The 17342-nt window shown below is 56.9% G+C and overlaps 3 protein-coding genes across 7 annotated transcripts; 2 read left to right on the top strand and 1 right to left on the bottom strand.

Annotated features, from left to right (window-relative positions):
- Positions 1–761: 761 nt before the first annotated feature.
- RNF122 (ring finger protein 122) lies at positions 762–8701 on the top strand. Of its 5 annotated transcripts, none has more exons than XM_080370201.1 (6): positions 762–915; positions 6206–6362; positions 7322–7367; positions 7604–7645; positions 8017–8096; positions 8186–8701. In XM_080370201.1, exons 1-6 carry the CDS (start codon positions 891–893, stop codon positions 8298–8300), a joined length of 465 nt encoding a protein of 154 aa, XP_080226327.1. In that variant the 5' UTR covers positions 762–890; the 3' UTR covers positions 8301–8701. The 5 variants fall into 5 exon arrangements, with proteins under 5 accessions (XP_080226327.1, XP_080226328.1, XP_080226326.1 ...); XM_080370200.1 differs by having other exon boundaries at positions 763–915; positions 8014–8096; XM_080370204.1 differs by lacking the exon at positions 762–915 and adding an exon at positions 995–2062 and having other exon boundaries at positions 8014–8096.
- A 634-nt stretch (positions 8702–9335) lies between these two features.
- Positions 9336–13552, top strand: TTI2 (TELO2 interacting protein 2). Its single transcript, XM_080370183.1, has 7 exons — positions 9336–10599; positions 10860–11046; positions 11526–11618; positions 12003–12187; positions 12276–12419; positions 12980–13142; positions 13413–13552. The coding sequence occupies exons 1-7, from the start codon at positions 9947–9949 to the stop codon at positions 13491–13493; spliced, it is 1506 nt and encodes a 501-aa protein (XP_080226309.1). The 5' UTR covers positions 9336–9946; the 3' UTR covers positions 13494–13552.
- MAK16 (MAK16 homolog) lies at positions 13521–17273 on the bottom strand. The gene is made up of 10 exons (XM_080370186.1): positions 17210–17273; positions 16525–16574; positions 16192–16301; positions 15979–16043; positions 15694–15845; positions 15346–15400; positions 15180–15254; positions 14703–14813; positions 14410–14466; positions 13521–14140 (listed from the first exon to the last, which is right to left on the bottom strand). The coding sequence occupies exons 1-10, from the start codon at positions 17222–17224 to the stop codon at positions 13964–13966; spliced, it is 867 nt and encodes a 288-aa protein (XP_080226312.1). The 5' UTR covers positions 17225–17273; the 3' UTR covers positions 13521–13963.
- Positions 17274–17342: the final 69 nt, after the last annotated feature.

Genomic DNA, 17342 nt, shown 5'->3' with positions numbered 1-17342 from the left:
GATGCTGTCATCCCTGACATGGGGCATGCGGGGGCACTGGGAGCCATTTTGCAGCACCACGCTGCCCTCGTGGTCACTGGTCACCTGCAGGGTCCACAGCTTGGGTGGAGATGGTGACCGTGTCCCAGACCATCCCTGCGCAAGGCGGCTCGGTGACTCCTGGGAGGCTCCCCCAGATGGCTGGTGCGTCCACAGGGACGGGCTGGGCTCCCGCCAGGCGGCCCGTGCAGCCCGTCATCCAAACCTGGGCCAGGGCAGAGCGGTTCTGCCGGGCCATGGGGCTGTGCTGGAGCACGGCCCATTGCCTGCGTGTGTTTCACAGGCACACGCGTGGCAGGAGGGTGCCTCGTGGGTGCACGCACCCCTGGGGGTGCGGGCGGCAGGACCGAGGATTACGAAAATGTGCAGGGTTGGAAGCTGGGTGGAATGATAGAACAGTTTGGGTTGGCAGGGACCTCATTTAGAGGCCGTCTGGTCCAACCCCCAGAAGCGAGCTGGGACATCTTGGACTCCATCAGGTTGTCAGAGCCCCATCCAACCTGACCTGGAACGTTTCCAGGGATGGGGCATCGACCACCCCCACGGGCAACCTGCGCCTGTGTCCCGCCGCCCGCCGCGCACAGAATTTCTTCTGTCGCCTCTAAACCTCCAGTGTGCGACCCTCCCCGCCGGGACATGCCCCCCCCCCTCCCGGGCCGGCCCGAGGTGCCGGGCGCTGCGGCCGCCGCGGGGGCGGCCCCGGGGGCGGCTGCGGGGGGGCCGGGGCGGGGTTTGCGGGCAGGGCCGCTCCCTGCCGCCCGGCCCAGCCCAGCCCGGCCCAGCCCCGCTCCCGGCCATGGCCCCGCGCCCTGCACGGCGGAGCCGGCCCGGCCCCGCGGAGCGGCTCCCGGATGCCCCCCTTCCAGTGGTGCAACGGTGAGCGCGGGCGGGGGCGGCCGGGGGCTGCGGGGGGGCTGGGGGGGCGATGGGGGGATACCGCTCCCCTCCCTCCTGCCCGGGGCGGGGGGCGCTGCGGGGCCGTGGGGCGGGGGGAGCGGGCGCTCCCGCCGCCCCGTGCGGCTCGGGGGGGGTCTCGCCTCCCGGGTGGTCCCTGCTCGCCCCACCCCGGTCCCCGCTCCCAGCGGTGCGGGGCGCGTCGGGGTCCCCGGCCCCTGGCCCCCACCCGGGGGCTGCCGGCGCGGGGCTGAGCCGGGGAAGCGCTTCTGCTTCCAGAGCAGACAGCCCTGCTCAGTGCCCAGCAATAAAGCCAAGGGCCGAATGGCTTTGCCATGCTCTCGCGTCGGCTGCTGATTGCAATGAAAAACAAAACCCCCAAACCCCCCAACCCTCTTTCATGTGTCCGCAGAAGTGGAATAAACTTATTTTTAAGGACCCCAGACAAGGCCCTGGCTCCTCACTCTCGTGTTCGCTTTAGGAAACTCTCAGGAACGTGGAACTGAGTTTGCACATGTTGAGGGGGTTTTGGTTTAAATGAGAAGTGGTTTATTTTTATGGCTAAGTAGTTGAGAAGCTGCGCTGGGAATTCCACCATCAAAGCCCTGCCTGAGCAACAAAGGCTGGGTTATTTTAATTTATGAAAGGGTTACAGCCTTTGAAGCTAAATATAATGCAACCAGTGGCTTCCTCCGCTGTAACACATACCTTGTGTGCTCTTGTGCAGCTTGGGGGATAAGGAGCTGCCGGTCCCGCAGGCGGTTAGCCCTGGCCATGTGGTGAGGGTATGGGTTTCCATTAAACGGGGTGCAAGGAAAAGCTCCGCAGCAGAAAATGCAAACTTGGCTGTGCTGAAGAAACATCCTAAATAAGAGGGACTTGGCTTGTAGAGGCTCTGAGCAGCCGCAGCGCTCGCCAGCTTCCCAAGGCACGGGCTTTGGGAAACACGGAGAACAGAGCCCACCCTTGTTCCAAGGCCGAGGCGTGGGTTTGGGAGACCAGCCGTGGGCATCTGACTTGTACTTTTTGGCTTTAAGCCCCAAGCTCACAAATATTTAAATCAGCAGAGTCCAGCAAAATTGCCTGTCTGTGCGCCGCTAAGGACCTGTGCAGGACTGAGGCCGCCGATGTAAGTAAGTCTGAGACCCAGTAAAGAAATCACATTTTCAACCGAAGTAGGTGTATTCAGAATATCTCAGTAGACGGTGTATACTGTGTTGCCTTGGCGTTTCGGCTCCTCTTCTGCATCACGGTTTTTCCTCCTGTTGCTGCGCTGTGGCTCGGGGGATTCTGCAGCCACGGGGCACGAGCCAGGTAACTGGGGGGAGCCAGGGAGCCCCCACAGAGAGCTGCTTGGCTTTGGGGCAGCTGTTGCAGGAAGCCTAGTCCAGCATCACAGCAAAAATTATATGGAAGCTGCATTCAATTTTCTGATGCAAAGCCCACAGCTTTTGTGTGGGAGTAGAAAGAATGGTTTTATTTAATGACCTGCTGAGTTTTCCATTTGTTTTATTGAACAAGAATTGGGGTGAGGGAGAAGCTCTGTTCAGCAAAAATCCTGTGCCTGCGCAGTGCGGGCTGAAACTTGTGTCTGTCCTGACTTGAAATACTGCAAAATACTGCAAACTGTTGTGTCCGGAGGGGCAGACCACGCGGCATCGCTGGAGCACGAGGGGCTGCGCTCACAGAGGTGTCAGCCGGTTGTTAGCGGGGTTGTGACGGTTGAAGTCGTGTTGCGGGGTTTGGCGTGGGGGGAGCAGGACTGGGGTCACCCCGTTAGCCACCGCAACTGGAGGCGCTGCACAGCCTCCCCGCAGCTTGCAGCAGGGGCACTGAGGCCAGCTCAGCGCTTAGATCTGCCAGCGAGCTGTGCGTGCGGGGAGGAGGAGGAGGAGCTGCAACCCACAGCGTCAACAGGTCAAACTGCGTCTTTGCCGCTTCTGCTTACAAAGGGGAGGTTTCACAGTCCGCATGAAGAACGCTTTGCTGGCAAAATGAACCCCCTTTCCGAGCATCTTTCTTGTAGTGAGAGTCCAGAAAGGCAGCGTGGTCTGTGGGCACTTTCACAGCTCTCTAGTGATCCCTCTTTTCTCGTTTTTCAACTAAATAACTGTTGCAGCACACTGCCTTCAGCGATTCCGGTTTCGGGTACAAAACTGGTAGATTTAAGCTGGGAAATGGGTTATTTTGGTTTGGGTTTGGTGCCCATCAGATCTTCATTTCATGTTGGTTAAAACCAGATTTGATCCATTTCCCTTGAACTAAAAATATGAATGCCTTTGTCGAGCGAAGGGGGTTGCGCTAATCAAAACCATCGCTCAGCCAATGCACCCACCATGTTGATGAGCGCTGGTGGGGAGGAGCGGGAGGGGAAGGGGCTGGCTGGGGTGGGGAGGACCTTGCTTTTTGGGGAGGCTGGGCTCAGGAGCTGCACTGCCTGGCTGAGACCCACAGCTCGAGGGCTTGCCCTGGCAGGACCTTCTTATCTCAGCTGAGCCGATGGCTGCTCCCTGGCCAGCAAAGGGCGCTTCCCCGGAGCCACGCTCACTTTTCGGCACCGCAGCCTGGAGCTCATGAATTCTTGAAAGCCTGTTTGACAGGAATGACCCTTGCTAAGCTGGTGAGTCTAAAATTAGCCTTGCCAGCTGTGTTGTGGCTGGCAGGGACATAGACTGGCTCCTCTCTGCTTCGTCTGGTACAGGGCTGCAAGTTACAGCATCTCTTCTTCCACCTGTTTTTTCCCTGCTGCTGGTTTGATTGCCTGTCTCTCCACACCCATGTGGCTTTTACACTCAGGTGTTGCCACCTGTGGGGAATTGGGGTGTCTAACATGGAGCAGTGCTCAGTAAGCACCTTACGGGGTCAGGGAATATGATTTCTGCCCCATGGGATGGGGTGCAGCTGGGCAGAGCCTGGGGACTGTAGGGACAACTCCACGCAGAGGAGTGATGTCTGGGTGTGATGTTCAGGAGTTCGTACGCTGGGTTTTGAGCCCCTTAAGATGAGCGCAGAAGGATTTGTGGGGAGGTTAACATGGGATTGGCAGGGTTTGTCTCCCTTGGGGCTCTCCTTCCCAGCCCATCTCCTGGAAAACCTCTGGGATGCACATCCCAGCATTTCCCTGCTCTCTGCAGAGCTGGTTCTCCTCCTGCTACCCTCAGACAAGGGCTTTTCCATCTTGTCAGGGGTGGTCCACGTCATCCCAGGCTGGCTGGCAATGAGCTGCAGGATACACAGAGCAAATGCTCGCTGTGGGGGGCAGCAGCCCTTCGGGCCCCTCTCCCCTCACCTCTCATGGGTCTGTAGCTCAGGTTTGGGCTGTTTCTGTCACCACAGCTCTGGTGGCACAGAGGGGAACGGCTGGTGCTTTTCAGCAGATTCTTGGAATAGCTCTCAGTTTGAAATACACGTAGGCAGCGTTATTGTTTCTCTTGTGACCCGTTATTGTTACCACAACTCGCCGCGTGTTGTTTGGCCAGGATTGAATGAGGCTTCGTCCGTCCCATCAACAGCTGCTCTGCAGCCTGTGTCCCACCACCCTGTACCCCAGCATTACATCATTTAGTTGCTTGGTGGGTTTTTTCAGAGCCAATATACTTGTTGGTGGATTTTCTTTGGAGCATTTCTCAATCATTTCCAGCAGGGAAATGGAAAAAAAAAAACCCAAACCTTTCCTATTGTCTTTTCCTGCACCTGGTGGTCTCAAAAGCAGAAGGCTGGGAGAGGAGGACAAAGAAATCCTCCCTTTCTTGCTCCGTAGATGAGGTGACTGATGAATTGTCTCCGGTGATTACATGAGGCAAAGATCAGCAAGTGTCTCAGCCCTCTGTAGCAGGAAAATCCCGTTTCCCGTGGTCCAGACTCTCGCCTAGTGCCTGCTCCAGCTACCAGCAGCAACCCGAGTGCTTCTCTGGCCACGGTGGCTTTGGCCATTGCATCAATGTGGCACATACATTCAAAGCGCACCGCAAAGCAGTGGATAGTCGGGAATTGAGCGTCCCAGGGCAGGATGTCACCCCAGGAGCGCTGCCTGCCCACCCTGCCTGGGCTCCCCTTGCTGCCCAGCTGTCCCAGGCCTCTCCAGCAGCTGTAACGGAGCCCGTGCTGGTGCCGTCTCTGCCCGTCGCAGCAGGGAGGAATCCAGACAGACCGAACCTGGGTTCTCGCTGCTTGTGCTGAGGTTTCTGCAGCCTGCTCTCTTCCTGTCTCTGGTCTCTGTGGTGGAGAGCAAATTTCATCCTCTCATGAGAAACAGGCAGAGGATTTTAGTGGGCTCTAATTAAACCCAGAAGTGTTTCTGTAGGAGCTTTTTGATGAGATTGCGCAGCGTGGGAACAGGGGGTGCTGAGCGGAAGGGGTGGGGGGAGATGCTCCGTGGAGCACAGATGGGGCTTGGAGGTTGCTCTCCTTTAAAGTCCTGTCTGAGTGAGATCTGATGAGAAATCAAAGCTCTGGCTCTTGGGGGGTCAGCATGATTTTGAGACATAAAAAGTGGTGCTTATTTAGTGCTGGAGCCTGACTTTGCATCAGCTCCCAGCAGAGGCAGTGTCAGTGGGTCTGGTATTCCCATGCTTTCCCCCTTACTCAGACGGGGACCATTCTGGGGTGGCCACGCTGTCACCGGCTCTGCGTGACATCCTCCTCTGCGTTTCCCCTGTGGTGCCAGACTCACAGCGAGTGGCCCAGGCAGCGCCGCGTGGCTGGTGTGTGCTGGCGCCCGTGGTTTTATTCAGAAAGGGGTTTCAGTCAGTGTGGTGCTGAATGTGCTCCTGGCACCAGGCTGCAGGGCCCCGGCAGTTCTCAGAGCACCGAGGATGAACCAGCCACTTGCTCTTTCTGGCTCCCACAAAGCAATGACAGATGCCAACTGTTCTTGTTTTTCAAGATCTTTTTTTGCTCTGTCCTTCCCTAAATCCCCTTCCAGCCTCCATGTAGTTCTCTGGAGATGAAAGCATGGGGCCTTCTTTTCTCCCAGATGCCTGCATTCTGCCTGGGGTACGTTTGTGCTGCTGGAGAAGGGTTCGTGACTGTAAAAATGCAGTGATGTCTGCTGTCTGTGCCGCACTGAGTGGCTCTAAGGGGCTGCTGCTCTTCCTGGGGAGATCTCCAACTCACAGGCCACGAGACGATGTCTTGGCATTGGTTTCTGCCCGCTCTGCAGACTCCGGAGGGGACAGAGTCAGCCCAGCTCTTTCTGCTCGCACAGCACATCTGCTTCACCTCTTTTTCCCCTTTTCCATCCTAAACGCTGACTTTTCTCTTCCCCCCAAAGGGTGCTCCTGCAGTCTGGGGCTGATTTACACCAGTAAACCCTGCGCGATGCCTCCCATCACGTTCCAGGACCTGCCACTGAACATCTACATGGTCATTTTTGGCACCGGCATCTTTGTCTTCGTGCTCAGTCTCATCTTCTGCTGCTACTTCATCAGGTGAGCTGGGGGGCTGTGGTGGTGGGTCGGTGTCCCCTGGGCATCCCCAGCCCTTCCCAGCACCCTGTTCTTTTGTCCCGTAAGATGGGAGCCACTCGCTGTAAGGATCTGCCCTGAGGAGCGGGGCCGGCCACCCGCCGTGCTCGGGCCAGGCGCAGTCGTGGTCCCCGCAGTCCCCTGCGGCCACAGCAGGGCAGGAAATGCAGGAAGGGGCTCTTGTTTTTCAGGGGACCACGCAGAGGGATGCATTGTGTCGGGCAGGGAAGGAGTGGTGCTGCATGGGAGAGGATGTGTCTTTACATTACAGTCCCTGTTCAGGGAGGGCTATTTTTAAATCCAAAGCCGAGGCAGCAGCTGGTGTTTCTGCAGGGCCCAGGGTGGCTCAGTCCTTCCCTGCGGGATGTCCTGGCTCCAGCAATGTCCTGTGCATCTCTCAGTGATTTTTGGGACTGTGGAAGCCGGTCTCTGTGCCTCAGCTGGAGGAGAAGCTCTGCTACAAGCGTCCCCTTGTCCTTGGGTCTTGCTGGGTTTCTCTGCCAGACGGTTTTCCCCAGCGCCCTCGCCCCAGCCAAGGTCACAGCAGGGCTGGGAGCTGCCGGCGGGCAAGCGCTGGAAATACATCGTTTCCTGCACCGCAAATGACTTCCTAAGGCAAACAATCGGGCATGCTGGCTGCCGGCCCTTATTGCTCCCTGCTGCCGATTCCTGCTGGTGCTGGGGGCAGCACAGGACGCCCAAGGCTGCGGGAGCAGCTTTGCCCAGGGCATGGCCTCAGGCTGGTCCTGCTCGTGGCCATGCTGCTCCTGCAGCAGCTGCTCTGCTTACCCCCAAATCCCACTTGGGAAGGTGCGTTTGTTGCCATCATTCCAAGTGCCACCTGATATTTTTGGCAGTGCTGTTCAGACATGACCCTTGAGGATGCTGTAAAACTGATAGTGCCTTTTTCTCCCCCTCTCCAGCAAACTGCGGCACCAGGCTCAGAGCGAGCGGTTTGGGTACAAGGAGGTAAAGTTATTTTCTGCACATACCCGCGGTGATTCAGGGCCAAGCAGGACGTGGGTGCAGGCAGGTGGGGATGCCGCGGAGACCGATGCTGCTCATCCCAGCTGGGTGCATTCAAAAGCGGTGTGATGGGACACGCTGCGCCTGGGCTCGAGCTGCCCGGCTCGGTTCAGCTCCTGTGGGGCTTCAGGCAAAAATTCCTCCCGGTTTTAAATCCTCTGCCTCCTTTTCTCCTTCAGGTGGTTTTGAAAGGTGATGCCCGGAGGCTGAACGTGCATGGGGTGAGCAGTACCGCGTCTGGGTTGGGATGGAATTGGAGCTAATGAGGATGATGCTCTGGGGCATGTCCCCTCTGCTGCATGGGGCTGAAGGCAGCTCACAAGCAGAGCAAGGCTGGGATGGGGATGTGCTGGCACTACACAGCTGGGGAGCAACAGTGCTGGGCTGGGAATTGGGAGGGAAACCCCCTCCCTGGGGGCGGTTTGGGAACCAGACTCAACTCCCGGCTGGAAATACCTGGGAAGAGGCACCACAGCAGCGGGATTTCCCCAGCCACAGCATTTCTAGCGGGAGCAGTGCCACGCGTGGGCATCAGGCTGGGTCCCATGTGTTCGCACCCCCCTTTCACCCTCCCTCTTGCCTCCTACAGCAGACCTGCGCCGTCTGCCTGGAAGATTTTAAGGTGAAGGAGGAGCTGGGGGTGCTGCCGTGCCAGCACGCCTTCCACAGAAAGTAAGTACGGCCGCGGCAGCCAGTGGAGGGGTGCCGGGAGGGGAGATTTCGGGTGGGGGTTTGCATCCTCCCATGTTTCTGCCCTGCAGGTGCCTGGTCAAGTGGCTGGAGGTGCGCTGTGTTTGCCCCATGTGCAACAAGCCCATGGCGGGTCCGGCACAGCCCCGCGCTGGCATCGGCACCCTCCTGGACGAGCTGGTGTGAGCAGCCCCGCTCCTTGCTGGCCAAATTCTGCGGGACCATGGCTCCCACGCGTGGCATTGCCCAGCCCTGCGCATCCCAGGGGTCCCACAGGTCATCCCGAAGGATTTGGGATTTCCAAGTTGGGATTTTTAACTTGCAGGTCATTGCTTTGTTGTTGGGGTTTTTTTGCAGGGGCAGGGGTGGGGAGGGAGGGTGTTTGGTTTTTATATGTCACCACAGTTGTGCTCCATGTGGAGCCATGACCCCCTGGGTGGGCTGTTGGGGGGCTGCCCCCCACTCCCATTCCCCTGCTGCTCCAGGGGGTGTTTTTGTACCTGGTCCCTTCTGGACTCTTGGCTCCCCGCACCACGGCGGTGGGATGTAGTTTTGTGTAAAATGGTGAATAAATGGATCGTTTCTCAGCTGGTCTAAGGCGTGTGCACTTGCGGGGCTGCGGAAAGGAGCCACTGCGGCGCAGGGAGCTGGGGGCGGCCAGGCCCCCCCTCCACAGTCTGGGGAGTTACCAAAAAGGCCTGAAATAGCCCCAAAACAGGCCCTGCTGCACCCCAGGGAGTTACCAAAAAGACCCCAAATAGACCCATAATGGGCCCCACTGCACCCTGGGGGGACAGACACCTTGGGGAGCACTACCAAAAAGGCCTGAAATAGCCCCAAAATAGGCCTTACTGCACTCCAAGGAACAAACGCTGTGGGGATTTATGAAAAAGCTGTGAAATGGGCCGGGGTATTAACAATAAGGTGTGAAATAGCGCCGAAATGGGCCCCACTGCAGCCTGGGAATTACTGGAAAAGTGTAAGAGCCCCAAAACGGGCCCGGCGAGCACAGAGATAGCGGAAAAGGTGTTAAATAGCCCCAAAAGAAGCCCCGCAGCAGCCCAGGGAAAGTAGCGCACAGGCCTGAAACAGCCCCAAAATGGCCGCTGGTGCGGGAAGGCGCGTTACCGAATTGGCGCCAAACCGCCCTGAAAAAGAACCCGCCGCGACCGAAAGTACCCGAAGCGCCTCGGAGCCGGCGGCCCGCTGCCCCGCCCCCCCCCGCGATGCCAGGTCTACCCGGGCGGTCACAGCCCGCTGCCAGCGCCCCCCCCCCGGACCCCACCGGCGCTCAGAAGGGACTGTGCCACGTCGTAACGCAGGGCGCACACGTCACGCAGCCGCGTGCCACTCCCATTCATCATTCGCTATGAACCGGAAGGATCGAGCGAAAGCCCTCCTCGGGCCTGACCCCACTGCCGCGCCACTGCCCCTCAGCCCAGGGTGAGGGACCCCCGCCCGATGGCCCCGCGCCTGCGGCTGCGCGCCCCTCTGCCCCAATCGTTCTCGCGCTTACGGTCCCTTTACTGCCCTTCTGGGGCCGCATAGCCGCGCTTCCCCGCACTTCGGGACCTCATTATTCATGCTAATGTATTCATATATTGTCACGCCCCCCAGCCACCACCTTTACGGCAAGGATGGGATTTTGCGACCGGACTGCCGCAGTTTGCGGCGCCTGTTGGGGAAGGCAGTAGCTCTGTGCTCGGACGGGCCTGGTGCCGTGCTGGGGGTTTCTCTCCCCGCAGAGCGCTGCTGCCCACCGGCCGTACGGGGGAGTGTGTTTAAAGGGGCTTTAAAAGCGAGGGAGAAGGTGCTTTGGGGTGGGTCGGGCTATGGAGCTCAGCGGCTTGCTGCGAGCCCTGAGGCTGGAGGGGCCGCGGGATGGGGCGCAGCCGCCCCCCGCTGTCCCGCCGGCCGAGCAGGTCCTGCTCCAGATCGGGCTGCTCTGCTCCGAGGGGCCCGGCGGGGCCCACAGGGCCAGCGTGGTCAGAGACCTGGGGGCGCTTGTCGAGGCTGCCGACTGCCAGTGGCTGCTGGCAGGTGTGAGCCCTGCCACGCTGGGCGAGCTGGTGGCTGCGCTCAGTGGCTACGCAGCACCCCCAAAGCAGGAGCAAGAGGCTGCAGATCTCCCCAGTAAGGACAGCGCGTACACAGCTGCGGCTGAGAGAGCGGCAGACGTGGGCGCAGTGTTTGTACACCTCCTTGTGAAGCTGGAAGCTGCCAAGACCCAGGAGGCTCTGGGTGTCCCCACGGTGGGCCCAATCCTACGCCGTGTAGTGGGACCCATCTACATCTTTGCTGCAACACATGTCGTGGAGAGGCCCTGGACAAATGTGAGGTCTCGGTCAGCAGCACAGAAGCTGCTGGTGTTGCTGGTTCAAGCCACAGGCTGCGAGTCGGTGGCAGAATTCCTTCGGGGAAAGAATGAAGATGAGGAAGGAAGATTTGCAGCAGTGATGGGGCTCCTGAAACAGGAGTTGACCAAGTAAGTAGAAAGAGGAGGGCAGTGATGTGTTTGGCTGGTCTCTGTGTAGGAAATACTGGAAGCTTTTGCGAAACTCTTGAACTTTGCCCCATATTTATCATCGAGTGTCTTGTCATGCCCAAGAGCTTCACAAATACCCACTAGTGGAAGGTGTTTGGGGGCAGAATTGGTCAGCTCTTACTGTCAGCTGAGAGGCACAAATGCTTAGGAAATGAGCATTTGTTAGTTCTAGTGTTCACCGAGTTTGTTTGTATTTCCAGAGACACTTGGAAGTGTAACCCTGCCACAAAGTTTGTGTTCTCCTGGACATTGCCTCATGTCACCCGGCCCTGGCTTAGCCGTTACCTGGAGTGTGTCCTCCCACCGTCACTGCTCATCTCAGACGACTATCGGGAGGAGAATAAAATCCTTGGTGTGCGCTGCCTGCATCATATCATTCTTAACGTGGTAAGGATTTGAGAAATTAGATCCCTTTCTAGGTGCTGGACACCTGTTAAGGTTCCTGACTTCTTTTCCTGGTTCTGCTGTTTACCTAGCAATTCCACTCCATCCCCCATACTGTCCCTGTCTGTTTAAGTATGGGTAATTCTTACATCTGTTAACACAGCCAAAAGGTGGCAAAACAATTTGTTAACTCAGCTGATTCACATATTGGCCTGATGGCCAGTTTTCAGGGCAGGGTATTAAAAGTAATGCCAATGGAACTGCAAAACAGCAGCTGAGGAGGTGGAAGAAAGTGGCTGCTCCTGCGCATGGCAGGGTTTAACTTGCAGTTATTACAGTATGTACCTGCTCCCACTTGCTTGTAAGCAGTGCTCCTGAGGTGCAGTATGTGTGAGGGTTTGTGAAGGCCCTTCTCTTTTATTAGGTTAAGCAGGTGCTGAATGTGATGCGCAGAACTGATGTTCTGTTCTGTGTTGTTGCAGCCAGGTGCCGATCTGTGCCAGTTCAACAGGGCTCAGGTTGTGTACCATGCCCTTTACAACCACCTCTACTCACGAGAGGCCCCTCTCATCCAGGTAGGACAGTAGAAATTTGTTTGAATCTGCCTTGTGTATTGTGTATCAGCCCTGTGAGGGATAACCAGCTTAAGGCATTGGGAGGCAGAACCTGTTTCCTGACAGGCAGTCCAGTCAGGCTGTTAGGAACCGATGCCTGTGGCCAAGAGACAAAGTAACTCAGTGGATTTCAGGAAAATACCCAAGTAGAGGGCAAACCTCTTGCCTCCTGTCCCCTCCCAAGTGGCAGCCTTGCTGAAGAGGGCCAGTAACAGGTAGTAGAAATAGTCGGGTCTGTCGGGTGAACTGCAGCAGCTGTGGGTGGTCAGTGGGTCTGGAAGTTACTGGTGTTTTGTAGAGAACATATGCAGGATTGTCCAGATGTACTGTCTCTCACTGAACCAGGCAGTACTGCTGTGCCTGCTGGATTTGCTGCCAATCCTGGAGAGAGCCCAGCGGCAGCAGAAGCAGGCCAGACCGACCGCGCTCTACGATGAGGTGCTGCAGCTGGTTCTGACCCACATGGAGGCAGAGCATCGCCTTGCGCTGCGGCGGGTGTATGCCAGGGCCCTGCCTGCCTTTGTGCGGAGGTGAGAGTGGTAACCGCAGACCTACAGGGACTTGCTCTGGCCTTGGTAGGTATCTCCCTTTTCAGTGTGTGTTTCTTTGTGTTGGCAGACTTGGCATCCTGATAGCACGGCACCTGAAGAGGCTGGAGCGAGTTATCTTGGGGTATCTGGAAGTCTGTGATGGCCCTGAGGAAGAAGCCCGACTGGGAATATTGGAGACACTGCAGTGCACCATAGAGCACGCTTGGCCCAGGTACCTGTCTGGGGGTGAAAGCCACTGGAGAACGCATATCCTGAATGCTACCGCTCTTTCAGAGCCAATGTCGCTGTTGCTTGAGGAAAAGGCCCCAATATATTAAGGAAGAATCTGTCACAGGGAGGAATTGCTGGCATTACTGCCTGGCTAAAAAAACTGGCCCAAAAAATAAGCTGGGGCCTCATTTTGAGATGATTTCTGCCTGTTCTAGAAGCATCAGCTTGGCTAAAAACTACATCTGTGCTCTCTGCCTGGTGGCTCAGAGTGCTGTGAATTAGGCTGCCCGAAGACAGGCAGCCCCAATACACCACCCCAGGGTTCCCCCTGCCTTCAGGGCCTGTGTCTTCCCTCTGGTGGGTGTGCTGAATGAGGCAGCTTCTTCAGCCCCAGCGCTGAAGCAGTTACTCATCTTAGGCTGGCTACAACCCTGCTCCACATGTAAACAGCAACTAGCAGCTCCTGCCTGAAGTGTCTGGGAACTGCTAAGCAAGGCTGTGCTTTCCAGTGGCTTGTGAAAAGGACTTACAGTAAGGTGCAGCTGCTGCTTCCCTTTGCAGAATGCCGTGCAGACTGCCTGTGCTCCTCAAAGCCCTGCTGAAGATGATCTGGGACGTACACACTGACCAGAGTTCAACACCAGAGCCAGTAAAGGCTGCCTTGCTCCAAGGGGCCACTGAATGCCTCATCCTGCTGGATCGCTGCTCTGAAGGGCAAGTGAAGGTGAGCCAGGGACCCAGCACTGCTTCATCTCTGACCCTTTCCCCCTTAAAGGAGCAGAATGGTGCATGCAAGAGCCCACTTGTTTCCTCAATCCAACGGTATTTTCAAAGCATCAGTTCCCACCCACCTCAACGTTAGCTCTTGATGCGTCGACAGCCGTCTATGTATGCTTTGTGTAATTCTCTTTGAACAGATAGCTGGGGGAGGGTTGATAACACCATAAACCTGAGCGTGCCAAGGTACTGGAAACTGATGCTTTTCTTGTTTCAGGTTCTGCTGGCAGGTGTCTACAGCAGCTGTGAGGAGAACCGCGTACGGGAATACATCAGAAAAGTGCAAGAGAACACATGAGGCGTGGCTGATCAATGCACAGCCTGCTTTTTGTACAGTAAATTATTTTTATTTATTTAGTTACTGTCTTTCTCATCCCACTCCTGTTAGCCCTGTACCTCCCCCAAACAAGATACACCTGTGTGCTTGCCTAGCTGCATGTGGGCTTCTCCAGCTTCAGAACAAAGCAGCAGCACCCTGCAGACCAGGTTCCTTCCCGGAGCACGGCCCAAGCTGAGCCTTGGGTGGCTGTAGAAAAGGTGGGGAGTCTTCTTGCTTAAAACTGCACTTCGTGCAGGAGTTGTACAAACCTGCTGTAGTTCCCTGGGATAGGGACAGAAACCCTTCTCTTAAAGAAAATTATGAGTCTAGACTATGAAAAAAGGAGTAATATATTGAGGGTCCTGCACAGAGTGGCAAAAGCTGGAAGGAGTTCTCATGGCAGATCTGGAATCCTGTCATTCAGTACAAAATGTGGGTTCAGGAAGGAGTCAGGCTGCTTTTGTTTTAGTGGCTGGCTCTGTTTCTTCTTCGTATTCTATTTCAATATAGGGACGTTTTCTTCTGGCTGGTCCTTTCAGGGGGGTTTTCCCTTTAGATTTGGAGTGAGAGGCTTTCTTCTCTACTTCCTGCTCCTCTTCACTACTTGTATCCAACTTATCCATGTCCTGAGGGAGAAAGGAGTGATGTCAAAGCATGGTGTGTAACTAAACCTCTTTCTGCAAAATTACCTCATATATCAGATTCCAGGTTATAATTCCTGGCTCCCAGTTGTCTAGTCAGAGGAGCTGGGCCGTAGTGGATACAGTGCAGTCTGACTGTATCAGTGTGTACCACAAATCTGATTTTGCTGGCTCTTAGCCCATCACCAGAGACAGCGAGAGGCTGGAGGTCACTTTCAAACAGCCTAACAGTTTATATCTGGTGCTTCACCTACCTCAAAGTCACTGAGGTCACTGTCATCTGCTTCCACAAACTCTCTTTTATCCATGTCCTGCAAGAAATAGTCAAAAGCTAGTACGTGCACAGTGAGCACAATGCAGTGTCGTGACTTGCAACAGCAGAGCAATCAAGGCCACCGCTTGCACACACATGCTTTTTCAGAGTTCACCTCTCCTAGTCTCTTCCCACCCTGCCATTCACGCTACAGTGCCCAGCCTGTAGGTGAATCAGAGGTGCTGCCCCAGGTCAGGGAAGGATGAACTGTGGTGCTGTGGCTGAAAGCATTACCTCGTCATCATCTTCTTCCTTCTCTGCATCGGACTCGCTCTCGCTTTCTGCATCTTGCTGTTGTAGAGCTTTGTCAAAGGCGTGAATGGGGAAGTTGTAAATGTCTCCATACTGAAAAGGAAAATGTGGATTTTCTGTAAATCACAGGAGGAGGGCAGCCGTTGGCAGTAGGGTCGCCTGAAGCCTGTGGCTTGCACAGAGGCAGTTTCAAACTAGCGTAAACCTGGGGTTCAGCACCTTCCCTAATTCTGAAGTATGCAACCCGTACAGAAAACAAGGGGTTCTGCGTTGTGGGGAAACAAGTCCTCCAGCCCGTTATAAATTCACCCAAGAAGCAGGGAGGGGCAGTCATCCCCTACCCCTCCTATGTGGCTGGTGCTTCTCTTTCATACCAAGGCTCCATCCCTCCCTGGAGAACCAGGACAGAGGGCAGCAGGAGCAGTTTTACTGCTGTGCTTGGAAGGCAGTGATCCTTACGGTATCCTGTTTCAGTCTTTCCAGTAGTTCCTTCTCAATGGCGTTATCCAGCTGAGCAGCAATCAGGGCTTTCTCCTGATGGAGCAAAGAGGAGCTGTATCAGTTGTTTGAAAGACAAGTGGAACAGAAGCGATAGACAGGAGATCACATGAAAGAGCAGCATTACCTCTCTTCTCTTCTCTCGCCTTTCAATCTTTCTGCGTAAAGGAACAAGTTTCCTCCTGCAGGGAACAACAAGCGCTAGTTAGCAACTCCGTCAGCCTCTTGTGTAGCTGATGAGCAAATGCTCGTTCAGGGCAACAACCAGCAGTTATATCATTAGAACTGTGGCTACAACTAGTTTACGTGCTTTTTATATACTTGGGACTAGACTGCAGTTAAATCCCTCTTAAGCCAGGTTCATTTACAAGCCTGCCAGAACCTCAGGAAAACAGCTAAATGCGCTAACGCTCTGCACAGGGCCGGTGGCAGCGGCTCAATAAGCCAAACTGTGGCTGCTCTTAGTGTCACTCACTGTCGCTTGAGCGTCAGCTTCCGGATGCGGATGAGGTACTGCGTGATCTTAGTAAATCGCTGCTTGCATTTGTGTCGGATGAAGCGGGGCCAGTAGATGAGGTTCTCGTCTATCTCTTCCAGTGCTTTCTCATAGTTCTTGCTTAGCAGGACCTGGGGTGGCGGAAAGGGAAAAGGTTGAGCTACAGAGCAGCAACAAAGCAGGGATGTATCTGCTCTTGGGAGGAGTCCCATCGCTCAATGCTCTCTGCTGCACTGGGCCAGGAACCTGCCCTCATTAACTCACCCGCTCCCAGAGTCGACGAGGAAAAGCTGCCCGCTCTATCGTCTTCATGTACAGGTAACAGCGACCTGGAGAAAAGCAAAACGTGATCCCAGGAGAGAGACTGAGCATGTCGCTGACAGCAGGAGAGTGCTTGGAGCTGGAGTGCTCTCTGGCAGGCGGTATTTACCCCCTCCCCACCCAAGGGGTTGTTCATTGCTGCTGCTGGACCCCCACCTTTCTCCTCCCTGATGGTGGCATACTGGCTGTTCGCCAGTGGGCAGGAGGAACGGTTGCACAGGCCGGTCAGGTTGTACTCATTGCGGCAAAAGTTCTGGGTCTTTGTCCTGGAAAGGAGAGAGGTGAGGTGGAAGGGGATGGGCGGGAGCACCCCACTGCATGCCCTGCTCCTTGCAGCCACCCACCCCATCCTCTGGTGGTGGTGGTGGCAGCACAGGGATGAGGGGAACACACTGAGGCCCCAGGGACACCCAGCTTTGTCCCTGCTGACACACACACACACACACCCCCCAGCTGGGGGAGCACGACTCTATCCCCTCAAAAACTCACGTTATCTTGTAGGAGCAGAACTGCCTGTTCCCCAGCGTGTCCCAGACAACCTGCGAGGACAAACAGCGGGTGACACACGCTGCCACCCCTCACCCAGCACCCTGTGCACCCCCGGGGAGGATTTAACGGGGGGGGGGGGGCATGGGGGTTGACACACGACCCCACAAAGACTGCTGCCCCCTCCCTGCAGCCCGGGCAGAGGCACAGGGACAGCACAGCTGCTGCTGCCACGATGCTGGTCGCAGCCCCCTGGCCCGGGGACGGGACCCCCGACAGCGGCCTGGGGATGGGACACCGACTCCCTCCTACTCCCGGCCCGGGAACAGGATACCCCGACCCCCCCAGCCCAGGGATAGGACCCGCAATCCCCCTGTAACCCCAGCCTGAGACACCCGACCACCTCCCCTCCAACCCCGGCGCGGGGACGGGACACCCCGACACACCCCCCCCTTCCAGCCGCGGCCCGGGACCCCCGACCCCCTCCAACCCCGGCGCGGGGACGGGACGCTCCGACCCCTCATTCCAGCCGCGGCCCGGGAATGGGACACTCTGACCCGCGCCACCCGGCCCGGGACCCCCGACCCCCCCCCAGCCGGGGCTGGGACCCCCGGCCACGTGGTGGGTGCGATGAGGCGGGCGCTGATTGGCTGCGGGGCGGCGGGAACGGGTGAACCGGCGGACTCACGTCGTCTGAGTGCATGGTGCTGCCGCCGGGCCGGAAGAGCGGGGCTCCGCCAGCTCTCGCGAGAGCGGCGGGGAAGGGCGGGGCCACGCTGTCATGGCGACGCCGCGGCGGTTTCCGGGCTGGGCCGCAGCGC

This window comes from Falco punctatus, assembly GCF_963210335.1.
Source record: "Falco punctatus genome assembly, chromosome: 20".
NCBI classification, from domain to species: Eukaryota; Metazoa; Chordata; class Aves; order Falconiformes; family Falconidae; genus Falco; species Falco punctatus.
Note: the sequence above shows the minus strand (reverse complement) of the source record. Positions and strands in the feature narration are given on the sequence as shown.

What these genes read in the sequence shown, in the direction of transcription:
- RNF122 (XM_080370200.1), top strand. Translation starts at nt 891, where the DNA reads ATGCCCCCCTTCCAGTGGTGCAACG. An exon ending in TTCTGCTGCTACTTCATCAG is followed by an intron (nt 6,363 to 7,321) that starts GTGAGCTGGGGG and finishes CCCCCTCTCCAG; the next exon opens with CAAACTGCGGCACCAGGCTC. An exon ending in GGAGGCTGAACGTGCATGGG is followed by an intron (nt 7,646 to 8,013) that starts GTGAGCAGTACC and finishes TGCCTCCTACAG; the next exon opens with CAGACCTGCGCCGTCTGCCT.
- TTI2 (XM_080370183.1), top strand. Translation starts at nt 9,947, where the DNA reads ATGGAGCTCAGCGGCTTGCTGCGAGCCCTGAGGCTGGAGGGGCCGCGG. An exon ending in ATCATATCATTCTTAACGTG is followed by an intron (nt 11,047 to 11,525) that starts GTAAGGATTTGA and finishes GTGTTGTTGCAG; the next exon opens with CCAGGTGCCGATCTGTGCCA. An exon ending in ATAGAGCACGCTTGGCCCAG is followed by an intron (nt 12,420 to 12,979) that starts GTACCTGTCTGG and finishes TTCCCTTTGCAG; the next exon opens with AATGCCGTGCAGACTGCCTG.
- MAK16 (XM_080370186.1), bottom strand. An exon ending in CTCGTCGACTCTGGGAGCGG is followed by an intron (nt 15,846 to 15,978) that starts GTGAGTTAATGA and finishes CCGCCACCCCAG; the next exon opens with GTCCTGCTAAGCAAGAACTA. An exon ending in AGGAAGAAGATGATGACGAG is followed by an intron (nt 14,467 to 14,702) that starts GTAATGCTTTCA and finishes TATTTCTTGCAG; the next exon opens with GACATGGATAAAAGAGAGTT.